General features: G+C 27.5%; 1 protein-coding gene across 5 annotated transcripts in view; it reads right to left on the bottom strand.

The window, feature by feature from the left end:
* Positions 1–1167: 1167 nt before the first annotated feature.
* The window catches only part of LOC126903486 (dynein axonemal heavy chain 5), a 30584-nt gene continuing 13037 nt past the window's right edge, over positions 1168–18714 (bottom strand). For 2 of the 5 annotated variants that reach the window (XM_050681658.1, XM_050681659.1), the window contains exons 21-64: positions 17496–18175; positions 17271–17435; positions 16867–17019; positions 16400–16769; positions 16106–16330; positions 15830–16002; positions 15394–15760; positions 14998–15331; positions 14743–14900; positions 14546–14664; positions 13934–14444; positions 13674–13819; positions 13430–13620; positions 13093–13373; positions 12784–13024; positions 12075–12280; positions 11664–11827; positions 11385–11507; positions 11123–11315; positions 10936–11066; positions 10723–10871; positions 10480–10649; positions 9967–10416; positions 9541–9885; positions 9229–9444; positions 8761–9026; positions 8513–8681; positions 8125–8436; positions 7873–8029; positions 7676–7806; positions 5644–6088; positions 5456–5577; positions 4833–5001; positions 4614–4766; positions 4304–4530; positions 4121–4198; positions 3844–4038; positions 3684–3785; positions 3530–3610; positions 3375–3454; positions 3144–3300; positions 2630–2842; positions 2407–2559; positions 1169–2317 (exon numbers count right to left, since the gene is read on the bottom strand). In XM_050681658.1, the coding sequence (XP_050537615.1) occupies positions 1931–2317; positions 2407–2559; positions 2630–2842; positions 3144–3300; positions 3375–3454; positions 3530–3610; positions 3684–3785; positions 3844–4038; positions 4121–4198; positions 4304–4530; positions 4614–4766; positions 4833–5001; positions 5456–5577; positions 5644–6088; positions 7676–7806; positions 7873–8029; positions 8125–8436; positions 8513–8681; positions 8761–9026; positions 9229–9444; positions 9541–9885; positions 9967–10416; positions 10480–10649; positions 10723–10871; positions 10936–11066; positions 11123–11315; positions 11385–11507; positions 11664–11827; positions 12075–12280; positions 12784–13024; positions 13093–13373; positions 13430–13620; positions 13674–13819; positions 13934–14444; positions 14546–14664; positions 14743–14900; positions 14998–15331; positions 15394–15760; positions 15830–16002; positions 16106–16330; positions 16400–16769; positions 16867–17019; positions 17271–17435; positions 17496–18175 (9858 nt within the window). In that variant the 3' untranslated portion in view covers positions 1169–1930. Of the gene's footprint in view, positions 2318–2406; positions 2560–2629; positions 2843–3143; positions 3301–3374; positions 3455–3529; positions 3611–3683; positions 3786–3843; positions 4039–4120; positions 4199–4303; positions 4531–4613; positions 4767–4832; positions 5002–5455; positions 5578–5643; positions 6089–7675; positions 7807–7872; positions 8030–8124; positions 8437–8512; positions 8682–8760; positions 9027–9228; positions 9445–9540; positions 9886–9966; positions 10417–10479; positions 10650–10722; positions 10872–10935; positions 11067–11122; positions 11316–11384; positions 11508–11663; positions 11828–12074; positions 12281–12783; positions 13025–13092; positions 13374–13429; positions 13621–13673; positions 13820–13933; positions 14445–14545; positions 14665–14742; positions 14901–14997; positions 15332–15393; positions 15761–15829; positions 16003–16105; positions 16331–16399; positions 16770–16866; positions 17020–17270; positions 17436–17495; positions 18176–18714 lie in introns of all 5 variants that reach the window. The other 3 variants (XM_050681657.1, XM_050681660.1, XM_050681661.1) reach the window with 3 other exon arrangements.

The following is an 18714-nucleotide window of genomic DNA, read 5'->3' as shown; positions in this document are numbered from 1 at the left end:
ATGGTTTACATACCTTCAAGCCGATGTAAAAATGTGACGGCAAAGTGAGTAAGGGTTTAAGCCACTAATTTAAAACTGACATTAACCACCACTAACGCTCTCTTTACCCGTGGAGGTAGCAGCAGTTTGTCGACTCTCAGGCTGTTGCCATAAATTTATTGAGCTTAACCCTCCAATATGGTCGTATGCTTAATAAGTCCCGTGATACGGTCATTAAGTGGTGGACGGAGTGTGACCATTTCCGAGATTACTATTATTTCTACTGCTGTTAAACCAATTGCTATTACTCGACCCTTCCAACACCAAATTCAAAAAAGTAAACGAGTTAAAGAGTGAAGAAAATAACAACTTTTTTTTATAAATGTAAAACTAACTAATACAATATATTTCTTTACATTACAATATATTAGTTTTATCAATTCGACATTACTATAGTCAAATGTACTCGAATGCGTATGAAACAATATCTCACATAACTAAAAATTGTGGCATATGATGATATTAATCAGTTTTCATACCTATTCGCTCACTACAGCTATTCATATAAAATATATTAATTTGTAGTAAACATTAAATGAATAAAAGGGTCTATGATATCTTTCGATTATAATATCACTGTAGTGATACTATATACTAATCATTACATTGTAAAGCGTACATGGTACTCTATACAGTATAATTTATTAAGAGTGCTACTCCCTAATTTTTTTTTAAATAATATTTTCATAAAAATGTACAGATAAAAATTTGCATTAATTTTATGGACCACAGTAAATATTAAGTCAATTGTAAGAAAATATTATTTTATTGTTAGATTTTAAGAGTAACCTAAAATGAACTTAATATTAACTATTGTTCATAAAATAATGGAATTTAAATCTGTACATTTTCAAAAACGAAAGAAAGACGACTTTTTAATAAATTAAATTATACAATGTATTCATTAAGTTAGGAAACAGGTTTCTATATTATTCTTATTGTTAATAACAACTAACCTGTTACTGAACACTTATATGTGGTATAATTATTGTATTGGTTTTTACTCAATAATAGCAACTTAATGAAAACTATCTCAACTTATTTAAGTTATTACAAAAATTAATTTGTTTTTAGAACTGAATAAAATAGTAATTTAAACTATTGGTCAAACTTAAGGTAATAATAAATATTAATTATTAAATTTAACTATATTACGTAAATATAACTTTCATATTTATTATTGATATTAATTGGTACTCAGTTTCTTTGATTAGCGAAACCAATAAATTAAAAGTATAAGTTTATTATTCTTCATTTTATAATTAAGTTAACTTATTTATGTGATCGAATTTCATCGATGATACTGACTTCGCGCTTGAAACCAAAAAAGTTTTAACTTGCCATTAAGAACTTATGTAATTAGTCGATATATATTTTTACAGCCAATGGTAGACTTTTAATATTCAAACTAAAAAGTTCATTAACGATAATGGCATTTTGTGGTGATTATAATACTGAGGGGTTAGATGGATTTTTGAAAGTTGGCAAAAGTCGTTAAGTACAGTTTTATTAGTGATTGGAAAATTCGAAAGAGGGAAAAAAGTATCTGTTGCGATCAATAACCTTACACTATCTTTATCAATCATAATTTTTAACATTTAAAAATTGAACAATACATAATACGTATTTAATAATAACTATTTAAAATACAAAAATAATATTGTCATTAATTATATAAAATTATTTTTAAACAGAATAATTCTCAAGATATCAGAAAAATCCGACAAATATCTAGTAGGTGTATATATATTTCAGTTATTTAGCCGAGCAATAATAACAATTTATAAATAAATAATGTTGAATATTTTAACTGGATCATTTAAATAAATAATACTTATAATTATTTAAATACAGAATGTGCATAAAATTTCATTTGTAGTGAGTTTTGTAATTATTTGATATCACATAAAAGTGCAACCCCTCTCAACGTCCAATGCCTAGGATTGCTGTCTGTTTCAAAATCAATAGATCCTACATATTTTAGATCGGTTCTTTGAGGTTTTCTATAAATTGGGCACTCGTATAGTTTAGGATCTTTGCCCGCAGTTGTGTTAATGGCAAATATATAAATCACTGGCATCTGTTCGTACAAAACTTTTGGTTTGCTTTCCACCAACTTACCAGATTTTCTATCTAAACTAGCACCTTCTAAAAACATTCCACTGACATAAACACCTTCTGGTGGAGAATCACTTAGTTCGTCTTTATTATGGCGTGTTATTAGGTTTTGAAGTACAACGGAATCTAAAGCCCAACCTCGATGAGCTCTTGTCACTTCCTAAGTAAAATTTTTAATAACGTATTTTAATTTAAGTAATGTTTTAACAAACATAATTTTATAAAACCAATCTTTTAAATTTTAATTACTTGTCTCATAGCTGTAAGAAATCCTTGAGGGTTAAAAAATCCAGTCATCCAAAACACATTTGGTCGTCCACTTGAAATCCATTTTCGAAATTGATTATCACGTTCTAAAAGTTCAGTAAACCAAAATCCTAGTGTAGCTGATTCCCAAGAAACCTATAATAACAGAAAATAAAAATACTATATTTAATATATATTAAGTTACCAGAAGTTATGAAATTGTTACTTTTTGCCACTTTTGTGGTATTCTAGCATCATACATAGCATCCAAACTTTCTCTCAAGCCCTGGCTCATTACAATTGTACCATCAATAGCTAATTTCAAATCACAGAGAGTTTTTTTGACGATACCAATGACTTTTTTAATTCTATCTATTTCTTGTCTCAAAAAAATATTCATTGGTAATAACGACCCCATTCTTTGTAATGACTCTTTTACCTATTATAATCCATTAAGAATTATATAATATTTTATACAATTTTGTATTAATATAACTAAATTTATTTTGTTTTTTATTTAAAAAAAATATATATCTTTTATATACCTATTGTTTTACTACATAGGTTTTGATTAAAATATAAGATTACTTTTAAAATAATAATTTTTTTAATATATTTCATTAAATTAGTTAATTATTGTAAATTTAAACATATCGATTTAACGGTAGATAAACTAACTAATAAAACAGATTTTTTTATTATTTATAAAAATATTTTTTATTCGTAATTTATTAATTTACCTCAAAGTCTTTATATTGTTTAGGTAATTTTTTTAACATATCTTCAGCTAAGTGATAAACAACACTTTCTCTAGTTTCGCCACCTCCACCTCCACCTTCTTTGGGTTGAACACTTAAAATTGTATCCAAAATTCCTTTTGCTGTATTAATTTGATGGCTGAAATTGAGTATAGATTAATGTATTTACTTTTAAATATTATTTTCGTAACAATTATATATTAAAGAATTTACGTTATATCTGCATTCGGATGTAACCCGAAAACTTCAGGTGAATCAGTTACTGGTAAAGTATTTATGTAATCGACACAGCCCTTTATACATCGACAAAGAAAAAAATTACTTTATGATTATTAACTTCTGCATAATGTTATATGTTTATAATTTACTTGGATGTTTCGACTTGTAGGAACCTTATAGCTTCTGTAAAATTCAAACCCAGGCCGAAGTAATACATCACAAAACCAAACCTAAAAAATTATTAAAATTAAATTTACTTTTACACAATCCTTGAATTATATTTAAGAAAGCTGTATAATGTACTTGAGTAAAAGTTACTAATAATCTTTTATCGAAATCATCTGTAACCCTACCACCGTATTGAACTTCACCCAGCATATAACAAATTGTTGGCCAAGAGACTCCCTGCCACAAATAAATCAATAAAATAACTTATTTAATAATATAATATATTGTAATGTACTTTTTTAGGATCCATGTCATCCAAATGATTTTGTACAAACTGTATACTAGCAGCAAAGTCAGCCTGATTAAACTCATATGGTATATTCCAACCAAGAGGCCCAAACTTTCTTCTCTCTTGTACAATAGTATGAAGAAATGCTACGGCATAAAGAAGGGTTGGCCATTGGGGTTGACTTGAATAATCCAACATATCCTGTTGGTACGTTAAATAAATATTTATTGTTTTAGTAAATATTTTTATGAAAATATATTAAATAAAGTATATCATAATTTACCTGATTTATATTTTGATAAGTTCTTTTCATACTAGCACGAATCCCTTGAGGCGGTTCATTCGTAAATTTAATGGCCATCTATTTACGAAAATTATAATTATTAAAAAAAAAAATTAAATACTTAAAAACTTTTGATTTGTCTTAGTTATTTTTTACAAAATGTTTTTAATTTCACGTTTTTACCTGTAATAGTGCTATTGGAAAATGAGGATGAACTTCTGTTGTTATCCACATTCGAAAACTTGGATGAATTTCTTCAGAATCTGATAATGCATCCATGGCTTCCGCACAAAATGGAAGAGATAAATGCATATTTTGTAATAATACCCAGCCTCCAATATTCATGCTGTCAGATATTAAATTTCTTGCATGAATTTCTTGTCCTTGTCCCATAGAGACGGATCGTAACTCTAATGAAGCGTAAGATAGTTAACATTGAATATATACAAAAGTAACCATTTAATCACAGCAAAATAAATCAAAAACCACTTACGAATTTCTTTCGATTTGGCTAATGCAGTTATTTGAGGAGATGGATCAGAACCTATTGATAATAGACAAACCAAGGGTATTTGGGGTTCTGACTCTTCCCAAGTTTTTTCTAAATCTAAAATACATGCTTCTCCATATTCAGATCCTAAGGAATCTAAAAAAACGAATAAAATTAAATATCATTCAATATAACTAAAAAAATCCAATTTTTTGTATATACTCATTATGTATTTTCTTGACTGTGATAGCGTTCTATCGGGACTCCATGAACGAATTAATAACAATTTTCTAAACACATCTAGGGATTTATTATATCCACAAGGTATATCTTCTTCTTCTGGCTTTTCTTTTTCATACCAAATTCGCCATTCTTTTTCATTTTGTTTGATCTATCAAAAATCGTTACAAAATTTAATAAGTCAAATTGACGTACAATGTCAATGGTATTATGTACAAACGATAATTTTGTATTGATACGTCATACAACAAAAATAAAAAATTAAATTAGAGATTAAAACTTAATTATTATAGGTCATCATCTTCATAATCCCCTTAACCTTTATACTAACTATTTGTGGTTGGCTTTATTTTACGATTTGACAGAGTTTTTACATCAGTTATCATCTAACGCAACCTAATTATGGCAGAAGGAACCCGTATAAGAGCAAGGAAAGTGTCACTGCAAAAATTCCTGTAAAATTTCTCGAATACGGGAAACATCAGCAAACTGTGAGGTTTAATATCAGTGCTAATGCGGCGACTAATTGATTAACTGTGACATACCACATCTCTAATTTATTATCATAAGTATATGTAAAACTTGATAAAATTATGATATATTACTTTATTTAAAAGATTTGAAAATACGTCTAGCTTGTGAAGTTCCACCAAGTTTAACCATGTTATATCTAATATCCAACGGAAAGGTTTTGGTGTTACCGCATTTAAATCTAATGAAGCCCCACCTAAAGTAATATAAAAACAAAAATAGTTGTTAAATAAAAAAAATAACACTTGAAACATTATTATACCCTTTATAAATGTCATGAATTCTTCATGGGTAATTAATTTTTTAAAACAATCAATTTTCATTGCCAACATAAGAGTAAAAAGTGGCTTATGCCGCTCATACAAACTCCTCATTGTAAATTTCCACACTTCAAAAGTCAGATACTGTAAGATGTTTTGTATTCGTTCTTCAGTTAATGAACTTTTAACTGATTTATTAATCGAATTATCGAATAACATTAAAAATTGTTTCAGAGAGTTTTGATACATGACATTTACATTGCTCATTTCTACTATCAAAAAATAAAGTATTGACCCGCGCGTAGCGACTGCTCTAAATTCTTCTCGAGCTTTCATAATTTTTATTTCAGTTTGCTCTGAAACTTTTAATTTAGCATTTACAGCTTCTGATGTTGCTTTAGTTTCTTGAAGCACTCGAATAAGATCTTCATCGTCCACCAATGAACCCTAATAAATATTTATAAATTGTTATTGAGTATCCAATCATAAATAAAGAGATATAATGGGTGATATATAATCATTTAATTTCACTATTATTATTATTATTATTATATTGGCCAACCCCAAATAGTTGGGATTAAGGCGAGGAATAAGAAGAAGATAATTATTATTATAGTTATTATTCAGGGTGGCCTACCAAATTCTAACATTCTATATAACTTTTAATTCAGCAATTATTTTGTGTAACTTTTTTTACAAAACTTTTGCTTGGTTAAATACAACTTTAGGATAAGTTATTATTCAGTTACACGAATTTTAATACATACAATGGGTATGTAACGCGGATAGATCACGTATTATAAGTATACAGCTCAGTAAGATCTGTACTGATGTGTGTTAACTTTATGTATGCTTAATATAACTTTATTTGTTTATTATATATAAAACTTTAAAGTTTCAAATTTTTGAATTATTATACATGTATAATTTAAAAGGGATTACAATTATAGGTAAATAATTATTTTTTTATGACGTCGCTATTAACAGATAGGCAGCAATTATTGTCAATTATGATTTTATAAATACAGAGTGATTGACTAACTATGCCTCACGAATTTTCTTTAAAAATATTAGTATTATCGTATATGTAATTATTTTATTTGTTATAAATCTTTGTTGAGCTACTTGACAAGAAAAATGAAGATTCAATCTTCATCCCTCAACCCTTAAATCAATATCAACTTTAGTTTTTCAAATAGCAACCCAGTTTTTTTTTTTTTAATCTTGTTAATAATAAAAAAAAATTTTCTCAAAAAAAAAAAAAATCAATTTTAATAAATTCTAAGCGAGATATTACTATTTAAAGTTTAGGGAATTTAACAAATAAAACAGTAGTCGGGTAAATATAGTATCGTTATTATTTAGTGTGCCGATAAGAAGTGGTAGCGCTTATCGATTTACGATCCATAACGTTCTCGTCTGTAATGATTTTTTTTTAATAAACCCTAAACTTTAGAGAGCCATGGAGCGCTTAATATTTAATAAAATAAAATATTTTTTTTACAAAACATTTTTTTTTATTAAACTAAATCTAATGGTATAAAAAAAAAATAGTGTAGCCATTTAAAAATATGAAGTTGACACTATTTTTAAGCAAAAGGGATGGTGGTAAAAATTTAAATTTTCTCGTGAAACAGCTCATCAAAGATCCATAATGATTAAAAAAAAAAAATTGTTTATAACTCTTATATTTTCAGAGATAATTCGTGAGGCATAGTTAGTCAATCACCCTGTATATATGCTTATGGTGTAGTCCTAAGAAACATTTTTGTCAGTTAAAAATTACAAATAAACCTACTAGCAATACAGAATTGACAATAAATTCTACGTATCTATGATAGCGACTTCATAAAAAATCAATTTGCTACCTATGTTGGTAATCCCTCGTATAATAAGTGAAATAATTTCTCATAGGTTTTTACACTAGAACAAATCAAATAATAACAAATAATTTAAACATTAATGTAACAGATTTAAAACTTCAAAAATTAAATAAAATTATATTTTACATTGAATAATATGAATTATTCTTACTTGAATAGATGATAACTTGTGTAGTAAATTACTTTCAAATTCTTTCATTGAACGTTGGTTTTGTAAAACAGATTCAAACAATAAAACTCTTTCTGCTTCCAAATCAGATTTTTCCATTAGGATAACTCTACCTTTAAATTAATATTGAAAAAGGTATATGAAATAAGCACACGATATTAATGAAATTATATTGTAACCTAAAAGTTGATCTTCAAGTCCCTGCATTGTAACAGTGAAGTCAATTATAGAAGTTTTAGCGCTTATCTCAGGCGAGTAAGCTGGATTAGGTAATTTGGTTGTTATATATAATACAAATCCAGGCATAACATCCGTTTCTTTGTCACCAACTACAACCTTATAAAAATATTCATATTCAAAATATTCTATTATTTTGTAATAACATTTTTTTGTTATGTATTTCTGTTAGTTTTTCGACAAAAGAAAATTACTTTTTCTATTGAACCCGATTTTATAAAATTCTTCTCTAATACATTATCAATTACAGGATCAAGTTCTTCACTGACATCTTCAATCAATAGAGGTCTACCAAGCGATAAACAATCTTCTAAATGTGTCCGGAAGTATTTATGATTTAATGATGTAATTTGTAATTCATTAGAAGATTCTTTATTTTTTATCCACATTTTTCCTTGATTTTGTGGATCAATTAGGAGTGGATATGAGCTCGACTTAGTTACAATTAAAGCATTTTGTACAGATAATTCATCATTAGGTAATCCTTGTAAAGTCCACTCGGAAACCTCAAAATATTTTGTTTTTTGCCATAAATACACTTTTTCTATATATAATATATATTTACTTAACTTATATACTCACTGTTGAATTGTCAACCAACATATTGGTAATATTAAGTTTATTTGTGAAAGGTATTATTTGAGTTGTTAGTATGATCATCCATTTTTGAACTAAATTTGATCTAAATTCTTGATTAAAAGGCCCGCAATATGACAAAAATCCAGTTGCTAATAAAACATCTCCAACAAGCCTATTTTATGTAAAATAAATAAAAAAACAGAATTTACAATGGCATTTAGATTGATTGTAAACTGAATTGTTATTTTTACCGTCCAAGTTGTTTTTTAAAATCTTTACTTTGTTGTGTCCACCTGATTTTTTCTCCTCCCAAGCCATTGATTAAAGCAGTTGCTGATGTCATTTTTCTTAGACAAACATTTGCGGCATCTGTAAGCCTTTGCTTTTCTTGAACAGCAGCATCGTACTGATATTTTACTTCATTTAATGCAACTTCTTTCTCATGTAATTCAAGCTCAGCCATAGATAAATCATCCATTGCAATAGATAATCTAGCTTCTTGTAATTTCAAATTAGCCTAAATAGAAATAAAATATGATGGTTTACATTATTAAGTTTTTGTTGTGTTGCCTTAATTAAAAATAAAATAAAAATTAGTATGCTTTATAAAGAACAGATCATGGACATCGGATTATGTTACTACAATTTCCATAAATCATATGTTGATAATAATTTACTTTAGACAAATTAATAAAAAGTTAGCATATTTTTAATCTTACTTTTAATGGTAATACTTCTTTATTAATACTATGAAAGAATGCCATTGCTTTTGTCCATGATAATAATCCTGCTACATCACCACAAACTCGTTTCGCTGTATCCATGTTATAATCATCCATATCAAAATATGGCTGTAATAGCTCAACCATTTCATTAGTGATAGTATCTTTTGGATAATTTTGTAGTTGGAGTAAAAAAGTTGTACTTGCCATCATCTATGTAAATAAGTTTATTTTAAAGTTTAATATTTAAATATTATTTTATAAATTAATTGTAAATATATATCTTATAATTAAACAAAATATAAATACCTTTAATGATTCGGGCCAAGAAGGTTTAGGACATTTCACTGTTGTATCACAAACAACTGGATGAATTTTTCTTTGAAATAGTATTAAAACACAATCCATAATTCGCATAATTAAATGGGGAGGCCTTCCAAGTTTTCGAACTGTAGCTATATGTGCTGGTTTTATTGTATTTAATGCTGATTCGGCTTCCTCTAATGCAGGTCTTGCAGCTTCCAGCTTTTCTTCAGCAATAGCTTTTTCTTTAGCGATGGAATCTACGAGGGCTTCTGCTTTCACTTTTACTTTCATGACTTGATTTTTCACAATTTCTGCTTGTTTAGCACGATCGGTCACTTCAACAAGTACCTAGGGTAAATGTTTATATTATTTAAATTTTTAGAATTGTTAGTATGAATTTTATATTTTATACAAATTTATTTTACATACAGTTTCTGCTTTTTGAGAAGCAATTGCTAAATCTTGTTCCATTATATCTAAGTCTTTTTTTAGTAGTTCTACTGAAATAGAAGCTTCCTCTAACTTGGCTAAACCTGTATCCATACGGTGAGCTCCTTCCCCTAGCTCTTTTTGTTTTTGATAATATATACTTTTATATCCACCGATAAAATTTAAATATGACTTTGGGGTAACATGAGTTGCACGACGAAATCGTTGATAATAATCCCTGGACGTATGATCGACAATATCTTGTATTGTACCCATAGCATCTACTAACTCTCGCTTCACTTCTGTTGTACATTCAATATCAAAATCTTGCAAGAAGTGCTCTGCTACTTGTACAAGAGCATCTTTTGGCCACGGTTGGAACCAGTCAATTGTACAACCCGACACCAATGCAGGGAAACGGAGAGCTCTATTTCTAAATTTTTCACCGACCTATAATTACAAAATAAGTGACAAATATTCACTCTAATAAATTAAATTTAAATAAGACCATACAGGAGAAAAACAAAAAACAATATGAAGATTTTGACAAGTTTTCGTCAAAAAATAATCCATAATAATTTCATGATTCAATGTTCGTTTAATGTTTTCCCTTCTTAGAATAGGAGTTAATTCAGAAATTATTTCTGATTGTTCATCTTTAGTGAATAGATTAGTAATTCCTCCTAGATTATAATATAATTCAATAACAACATATAATAATTAAATTATAAGGTAAAAATTTAAACATGTACATACCTGATGATAATATATTATTTAAATATTCCAGAAATCCTTCTTCTTTTATGTCTAAATCAGTAAAAATAAAAGTTGTTCCTTTACCTTGAACACCACATGTTCTATATAATAACTTGAGATCTTCCAAAAAATTCGTTATGTTATATGATCTTAAAAAAAACAAATTATTATTACAACGGAATAATAAAAACAGCTTCTAATTACTATAATTACCGAGTTAATGATATTTGGAACGTCTTGTAACCAGCTATAAATGAAGCTAATCTAGTAAGTGATTGTTTACCAGATCCTCCTACTCCTACAAGCATAACGTTCCCACGTGGATGCCTGATAACTCTAGATATCTAAATTTATGAATAAAATTTACTTTAATTGATCAAACAAAGATTTTTTAAATCACCTTAACAAGATGAAATATAGCATCTGGGAAGAATACAAGATCCATTCCAGCCCCACGAACCATTTCGTTAAATTGTGACAAAAACATTTCCAATCGCTCTTTTAATTGAGCTTCCTCCATAACTGGTTCATATACTTTAGGTAATTCCATGTCAGCTTCTTCTCCTTCTTCGCCAGTTGGTTCAGGGGCATCTCTTTACATAAAAAAACTTCTATTATAATAATAATAACAGATAGTATAAAAACCAAAATAATTGGTATACCTCATAAAATCAACAAAAGGTGGATCGGAGTCAAGTATATCAAAATATTGAGTGCCTAATCTAAGTTCAACAATATTTTTCAATTCTTCATCAAACCAACTTTTGTCGGCCAAAGAAGTAAATCTAGAAAAATATGAACAATCAAAATATTTTTTAAAAGTACAATATCTCATCTTTTAATTTCAAGTGGAAATTAAATAAATTAAATTTGAATTTATAAAGAATTTTTATAAATGATAAATTATTGTTTTGTAATATATATTCATTTTAATGTATTACCTGTCAGAAAAAACCCGAGTTGTTTCATGTTTCCATAACATAAGTAATATTTTCGGTGAATCAATTACTGTACTTAATGTTCCAACCATCCCTTGCCATATTCGAGACAAATCCCTTAAACTAAACACATAATGGAATTTTGCTGGAGTAGGTAGCAAATTAAGCTGTAAGAATTTTCAATGCATATTTTTTAACAATAAATATAGTTAACAATAATGCTTAAATAGTTTTATATTATAATAAATATTCATCTATTAATTTTAAAACAAATTAAGACGAAATGGATTAAAATTGGATTTATAACCAATAAAATCCATAATAGTTTTATTCATAATTTATAATTTCAAAACTATTACGTCACTATTAATTCAAAATTATTCATTTTAAAGTTATTTATTTTTTAATAAATACCCTAGTACAATGCCAAATCTCTCTAGTTATTGGAGTGAGCTTTTTAACCAAATTTCTAATGTCTACAGAAAATCCTCGTTTTGCATTATAATGTGATTCTCCAACGATACGGAATATCTTATCTATAGAAGCATCTGAAGGCATTGTGCAATTAAAAATACTGAATTGTCGTTTAAGTCTAGAAGGAATATCATTTCTACCACCTCCTGAAAAAAATTATGAACATATCAGAGTGTATTGAATTTAAATGACAACACTTATAACTTTTTATTAAATTTTTATTTCGTTGAATATATTTTTAATATTTATTATTATTTTTCACAATGTTTTAAATGAATATTTTTTACTATTTATCTCTAAAAATATATATATATATATTTCTAACTAAAATAATTAGAAAAGTTACATAGCAAGATTAAAAATAATCATTAAAAATAAAAATGCAATTTATTAACTCAATCAATTTTTGTCATATAACGATATTTTCTTATAAAACAAAAATATTGTACGTCTGTTTTATCTGTGCTTTATGACAATAATATATGTATATACAATTTAAATGGAATATATCAAAGAGTAGTATTACAAAATTGGTCAACGACCAGTTAAAAATTATATTTAAACTATTCTCCATTTAATTGTACAATAATAATAATAGTGATACAATTATGATATTTTAACTCTAGGGTATAGTGATTTATTTAATTACCTGGATGAACCATAGCGCCAACAAAAAGTATATCGTTCAAGTTATAAAATTCTCCTGGTTTTTCTAAACTATAAAATCCATTCATATCCATTGTTTGACGAACAATTTCATTTGTAATTTGATCACCCCATTCGTTGACTTCTGGTAAATTTATATCGTCAATAAACACGATCATTTTTAATCCTCCTGGTGGACCAAATGTATTCCCTAATCGTTTTTCGACATAACTTTCAAGAGTTTTCTAAAATTTTATAGGATTGATAATTAATCAAAAAAATTTATAATTATTCTATGTATTTTTATTTAAACCTGAAATTGATATGGACTTGTAGCAGAAGAAAAATTAAATGATCTGTTTAAATATACATCAGACTTAGAAAACTTCATATATGATTTCATCATAACAGTTTTTCCGGATCCTTGTTCTCCGATAAGTAATACTGGATTTTCTTGTTTTGCAATTGTATTTATCAAATAAGTAATTCGAACACTTTCAAGAATAGGTACTAATGTTTGACTATAATCAGAACTAATTGATGTTTCAGGTTGTGCATTTGAAGCCATTGCTGTATTCCAATGTTCCCATTCACCTTATAAGTATAAATATTAGTGCAATATGCTTAAAAAATTATAGATATTCCAATACCTTCTTCAGTAACAAAAAAATCAAAAATCTCAGCATCCGGTTGAATTTTTGACAATGGTAGATCTAAAATGGAAGAAAAATTATTGTTCAAATAAGCATGAAACTTCGATCTATCTGCAGTTTCCAATAAAGCTCCCAGTCCCCAAACCAATGAAAAAACAAATAAACGTTGCAAGTGAATTTTACTTGGTCTAAAAAACAATTTTATGTAAGATATACATTAATGACATAATAGTTTACTTACAATAAATCATCTGGTTTGATTCGATTATTTGTTATATCTTCTTCACCTTCTTCTGAAGAGCTATCATGATCATTGAATTCGTCTTCATCGTCCTTTTTTTCTTCTTCTGGTTTTTGGGGTATTAATCCTTGTAATATTATTAGTATCTAAATAGTATTAATGATAAACATATTTTAAATTCGATATAAAGCAGTGACGGTATTAATTTTACTATTAGGTTTTTTTAATTCTTTAATTTATAGACAAAATTTAACACTCACTTGTTGAATTATGTTACACTGTAAAATATTCATCGTCATATTTAGGTTTTGTGTTGTCCAATTGTAAATATTAGAAAAAGTACTATCAAAAAGTCGACGAAATAGTTTTGTTTCGCGTCTATTTTTTTTCTTTAACCAAGCAGCAACTACAGGATTCCAATCTAAACCCGACGAACTCATATACACCATACCATTACGTGAAACAGTAGCTGGAGACGCATTATCTATATTATGAGGCTCGAAAATAATTTTACAATTTGGTGACATAGCTAATCTATCGCCATTTGCTAATGTAAGAGTTTTATTATCGTCCAGCACAGAATTTAAATTTTCTATCCATATACTATCTACCGGCCCATCCAAAACTAACCATATATGCTCAGTTTTTTTCAATTTCAACGTTTTTCTCCACATAGCAGAAAATATTCCATCCGTCCAGTCATTAGTAGCAACATCCAGTCGACCAAACATCTGAGCCGCCGTTATAGCCTTAGGGTTCATCCTCATTTCTCTATGTAAGCATTTATGCAAAAAATTAAAATAACTAATAACAGTTATTGGTTATATTTTATTATAATCAATAATAAATATTTATCATTATTCATTTCTTACCTATGTTGTTCACCGCATATTGTTAATGCTTTCATTAAAATTTGTATACAACAAGTTTTTCCAGATCCTGCTGGTCCAAGGGTCATTATACCGTGTCTTACACGCTGTGTTTCATACAACTAATATATGATAAAATCAAAAAATTATGTTATTTTATTAAATAGTTATTTAATAAAATAATACAATTTTTCTTTAACCTGAATCAATTTTAAAACCCACGGTGAATGATAAATTAAACCTTCAGCTTCCACTTGACTTTCAATAGCTTCCTCCAACTCAGGATAAGATGTTTTTTCTAGCATTTGATTAGGAAACAAATCAGTGACCAAAGACAAAAATAATGGTTCATCCTCGTCTAAAAAATGAAAAATAAAATAAAATTCGTATTACTTTATTTTATGTTGCAGTTAATAATTGCAACGTTTCATCATTTTTATTTATTATAAAATTACCAATAAGTTTTGAGAGATTCATATCACGTAAAACTCGCATAACAATTGTGCTTTCAGAATCTTTATTGTTGACACGTTTAGCAGCACCAAGAGTTCTTAGTACTGATAAAATATTTCGCAACCCGAAATCATAATGAACTTGTTTTGTTAATTGTTCTTCGCAAAGTTTGTAAAGCGTATAAAATTTTCGAGCTAAAGTAATATTTTCAAGAAATCCACAGCTAGCTAATTTCACTCGAATGATTATCTGTCTATCTGGAACCATCATTGCCACAGTACGAAATTGTATTTTTAAATTTTCAGGAAGTTCTTTACGACCAGCATATCCTGGATTCTTTGTAAAAAGTATATTGAATAAATGTTTACAATATTTTCTGTATGATGCCCAGTACTTACCATTGTAATGAATATTCCAAATTCAGGACACAAATCGATTACATCACCGTCTGTAAATGTGAACTGTTTCTTTTTTTCTTTTTTTGCAGATAGAACTACTGCAATTTGTTGTGCAGCAACAGATAACACGGGTAACTCTATTCTATTGAACTCGTCAAAACAACCCCACGTACCAGATTGAGCAAGACCTTTGTAAATTCTTCCTAATCCACGGTAATCCATTTGATCAGAACAATTAAATACTACCACATATTTGGCTAACGTTTTGGCCATATCTTTTACAGTTTCTGTTTTACCAGTACCAGCTGGCCCACATGGTGAACCTCCCATACTCATAGCCAAAGCTTGTGCTAATGTTATATAACATCTAACATTTAAAAGAAAAATATTATTCTTTTATTATGTCTAGAAGCGCTCATAAGAATTTGACAGTGACCTATCAGTTAAAGGAGTAATAACAAGTCTTTCGGTGCACCCTAAATATTCATTTTGATAGTTAAAAATAACATCAGTTATAGATATCCAAGTTTTGTCTAAGTCTTCCTTAAAATAAAATCTGCATTGTTTTAGCCATTCAAAATCGTTGACAGATTTGACACTAAGACGACACTAAACAATTTAATAGAATTATTAAAATCTTATCATAGATTTTATTTTATAAATTATCTAGCTAAACTGGAAAATGTATAAATATTATTTAAAAAAATAGTACCAAGATGTCGAATATATCCCTTTGATGAACGTGAATGGTTATTAAAGTTTCAAATTTTGTACGTTCAATACGTGTAAGATCTCTTGTAGTTTGATCAATTAAAGTATTCAAAAGCTCTAGAAATCTGTTATTCGTGTCATGCATTTTCTTTCTATCTGATCTAGCATGGACTAAAGCTATCTCTGAGTCTCGAGTCCATATCATTTGAATACCTAAAATTCCAATCTGATAAAAAAAATTATTTTGAAAAATGATTTTCTTTAGTCATCTAAAAAATTAAGTTGTTCTACAAACTTGAGCAGGCATTTTTTCTAAAAACGGTAGCAAACTAAAATTTGAGTCATTCATTTGATTATATGCTGATCGGATAATTGAATGAATTGTTTGTTGAGATGTTTGTAGTAAACTAGTAAGCCATGTTTCTACGCTTCCTTCAGCCCTAACAGCTCTTTCAAGAGGTATAATTTCACCTTCTGTGGAAATAATAGCTGTCATTTTATTATATTCAATCTCATGAAATTTCACTGCTTTTGTATTATCAAATATTGAGAGCAAATGGTTTTGAATTGTATGTGAATCTGATGCTTGTCCTAAAATCTCTAATAAAGCAGGATCTGATACAAAAAAAAATCGTGGAAACATTGTACGTTTTCTTTCTAAATAACTGAAAAAAATTACATGATAATTTAAATCCTAATAATATATACAATAGAAAACAAATAGCATAGTAAATATATAGTAATTAAAAATATACAACATACCCACTAAGAGACTTTTGACATAATTCTAGCTGTTCTTGTAAATGTGGAAGTAATTGCTTCAACATGTCATCTCCAACACAACAAATAACAACACTAGGGGTCTCATGGGCTCGCTGCATTATTTTTTGCCACGACTTATCAATTTTGCTGAATCTATAAAACAATTTCCATGCAATATGAATAATATAATATACTCCAAATAATGAATTTTAGGTCTTTAATTTAAAATTAATAAATTCGTTAGTTATTAATAATTATTACATGTATACATTTTTTTCAATAATTTTTTAAAATACGTCTTAGAGAATTAAAATTTTTTAGGTAAAATTTAATTGAAGTTTTAAAAAGTAATTAAATTTTAATAAATTCATTATTGAATAAATTATTTAAAGTAGTTAACAAACCTCTTTGCTTCTTTAGGAAGCTGTTTTGCTATATCACCACCAACAAATACAGCTTCTAGGTACACCCACATATTTTGTACTAAAAGCCAGCGTTCTAATATTTCATTAGTATTTGACAAATCATACAGCCATTGTTGTATTTGTTTTCGAAATGGAGCGTTGTATCTATTAAATATAAATGAGATAATAATAAATTATAAATGAACAATTAATTTATTTATTCACCTATTTGACATTAGTGATCCCAAAATCATCAAACTATCTTCAAGTTGACCTATTGTCTCTGCTGTTGTATCCCCACGAAGTAACAATTCTCCGCGGTTATTGAATGTTAGGAAAGTCAACTCTTGTACAGACCATTCATTAGTTACTTGTCTAAGCTTTGCTTCAATATCCTTTTCTTTCATGGCTGATATACATATATCTTCAATGTCCTCTTTATGTTTAAGTAAAGGCGCTTCTAATATGTTCTTTAGGCAAAATCCTTCACTTTCCAAATCAAAGTTATGACCCGTGATTTGCATTATTCTTTGCCAATGTCTGTGTTTCATTGCTTTATTTGCCATTAATTCTAATAATGGACACATATCATTAAAATCATCTATTGTTCTTTTTAAAGCATGAAACGCTGGCCATTCTTTTAATCCTTTTGGCAATTTTCTACATCGATTTTGGAATTCCATTAACTCATTATTAATTTGTTCTATATTAACATCACCCCAAGGTATATCATAATAACTACTAACTCTATCTATAACATCGTTGTATAATTTATAGAGCTTTTGAAGAAGATTTAACTCCTTGCGTATTTGAATAAGTTCGGGATATTCTGTTATCTCTAAACCAAATAATTCTTCTCCACTTTGATATGACTGTAAACGACGCCACATTCCATCAAAACGATTCTGTATAATTGAATTCAACGATGTATTAGTTTAATTTTAATAAAAGAGCTACTACTTTTATCTTCTATTTAAATAGTTATCAGAAAAAACCAATTTCCTAAGACTTTATATTTGGATGTATCAAATATAGAATTATTTATCATATCTAGTTTATGCGATAGCTAGTAATTAGTAATTAAAAGATAATTAAACACATAAAAATTCATAAAAAATATTAAAGAATTTATATAATTGTTATAAGTTTATAACTAAATATAAATATAAGATAGTTAAATACAAATAAAAGTTATAATATAAAGTTCAGTTTAATTTTTTCATAATTGAGTATTATAATCTAATTTTTACGCCAAGAAATAATTAAACCTGTACAGCAGTCTCAATTTTCATAAACGCTATGATAATATGATTAAAACAAATTTTGAAGAATTTTAAGAAAAAAAAATTTGTTTCAATTTTAATGTATGTAATTATTACTTAATTACTAATTAGTAGTTATATTAAAAAATTATATTTTAAATCGTAGATATATTTTTTTTTAT

This window comes from Daktulosphaira vitifoliae, unplaced genomic scaffold (assembly GCF_025091365.1).
Source record: "Daktulosphaira vitifoliae isolate Bord-2020 unplaced genomic scaffold, ASM2509136v1 Scaffold_4, whole genome shotgun sequence".
Taxonomy (NCBI): Eukaryota; Metazoa; Arthropoda; class Insecta; order Hemiptera; family Phylloxeridae; genus Daktulosphaira; species Daktulosphaira vitifoliae.
Note: the sequence above shows the minus strand (reverse complement) of the source record. Positions and strands in the feature narration are given on the sequence as shown.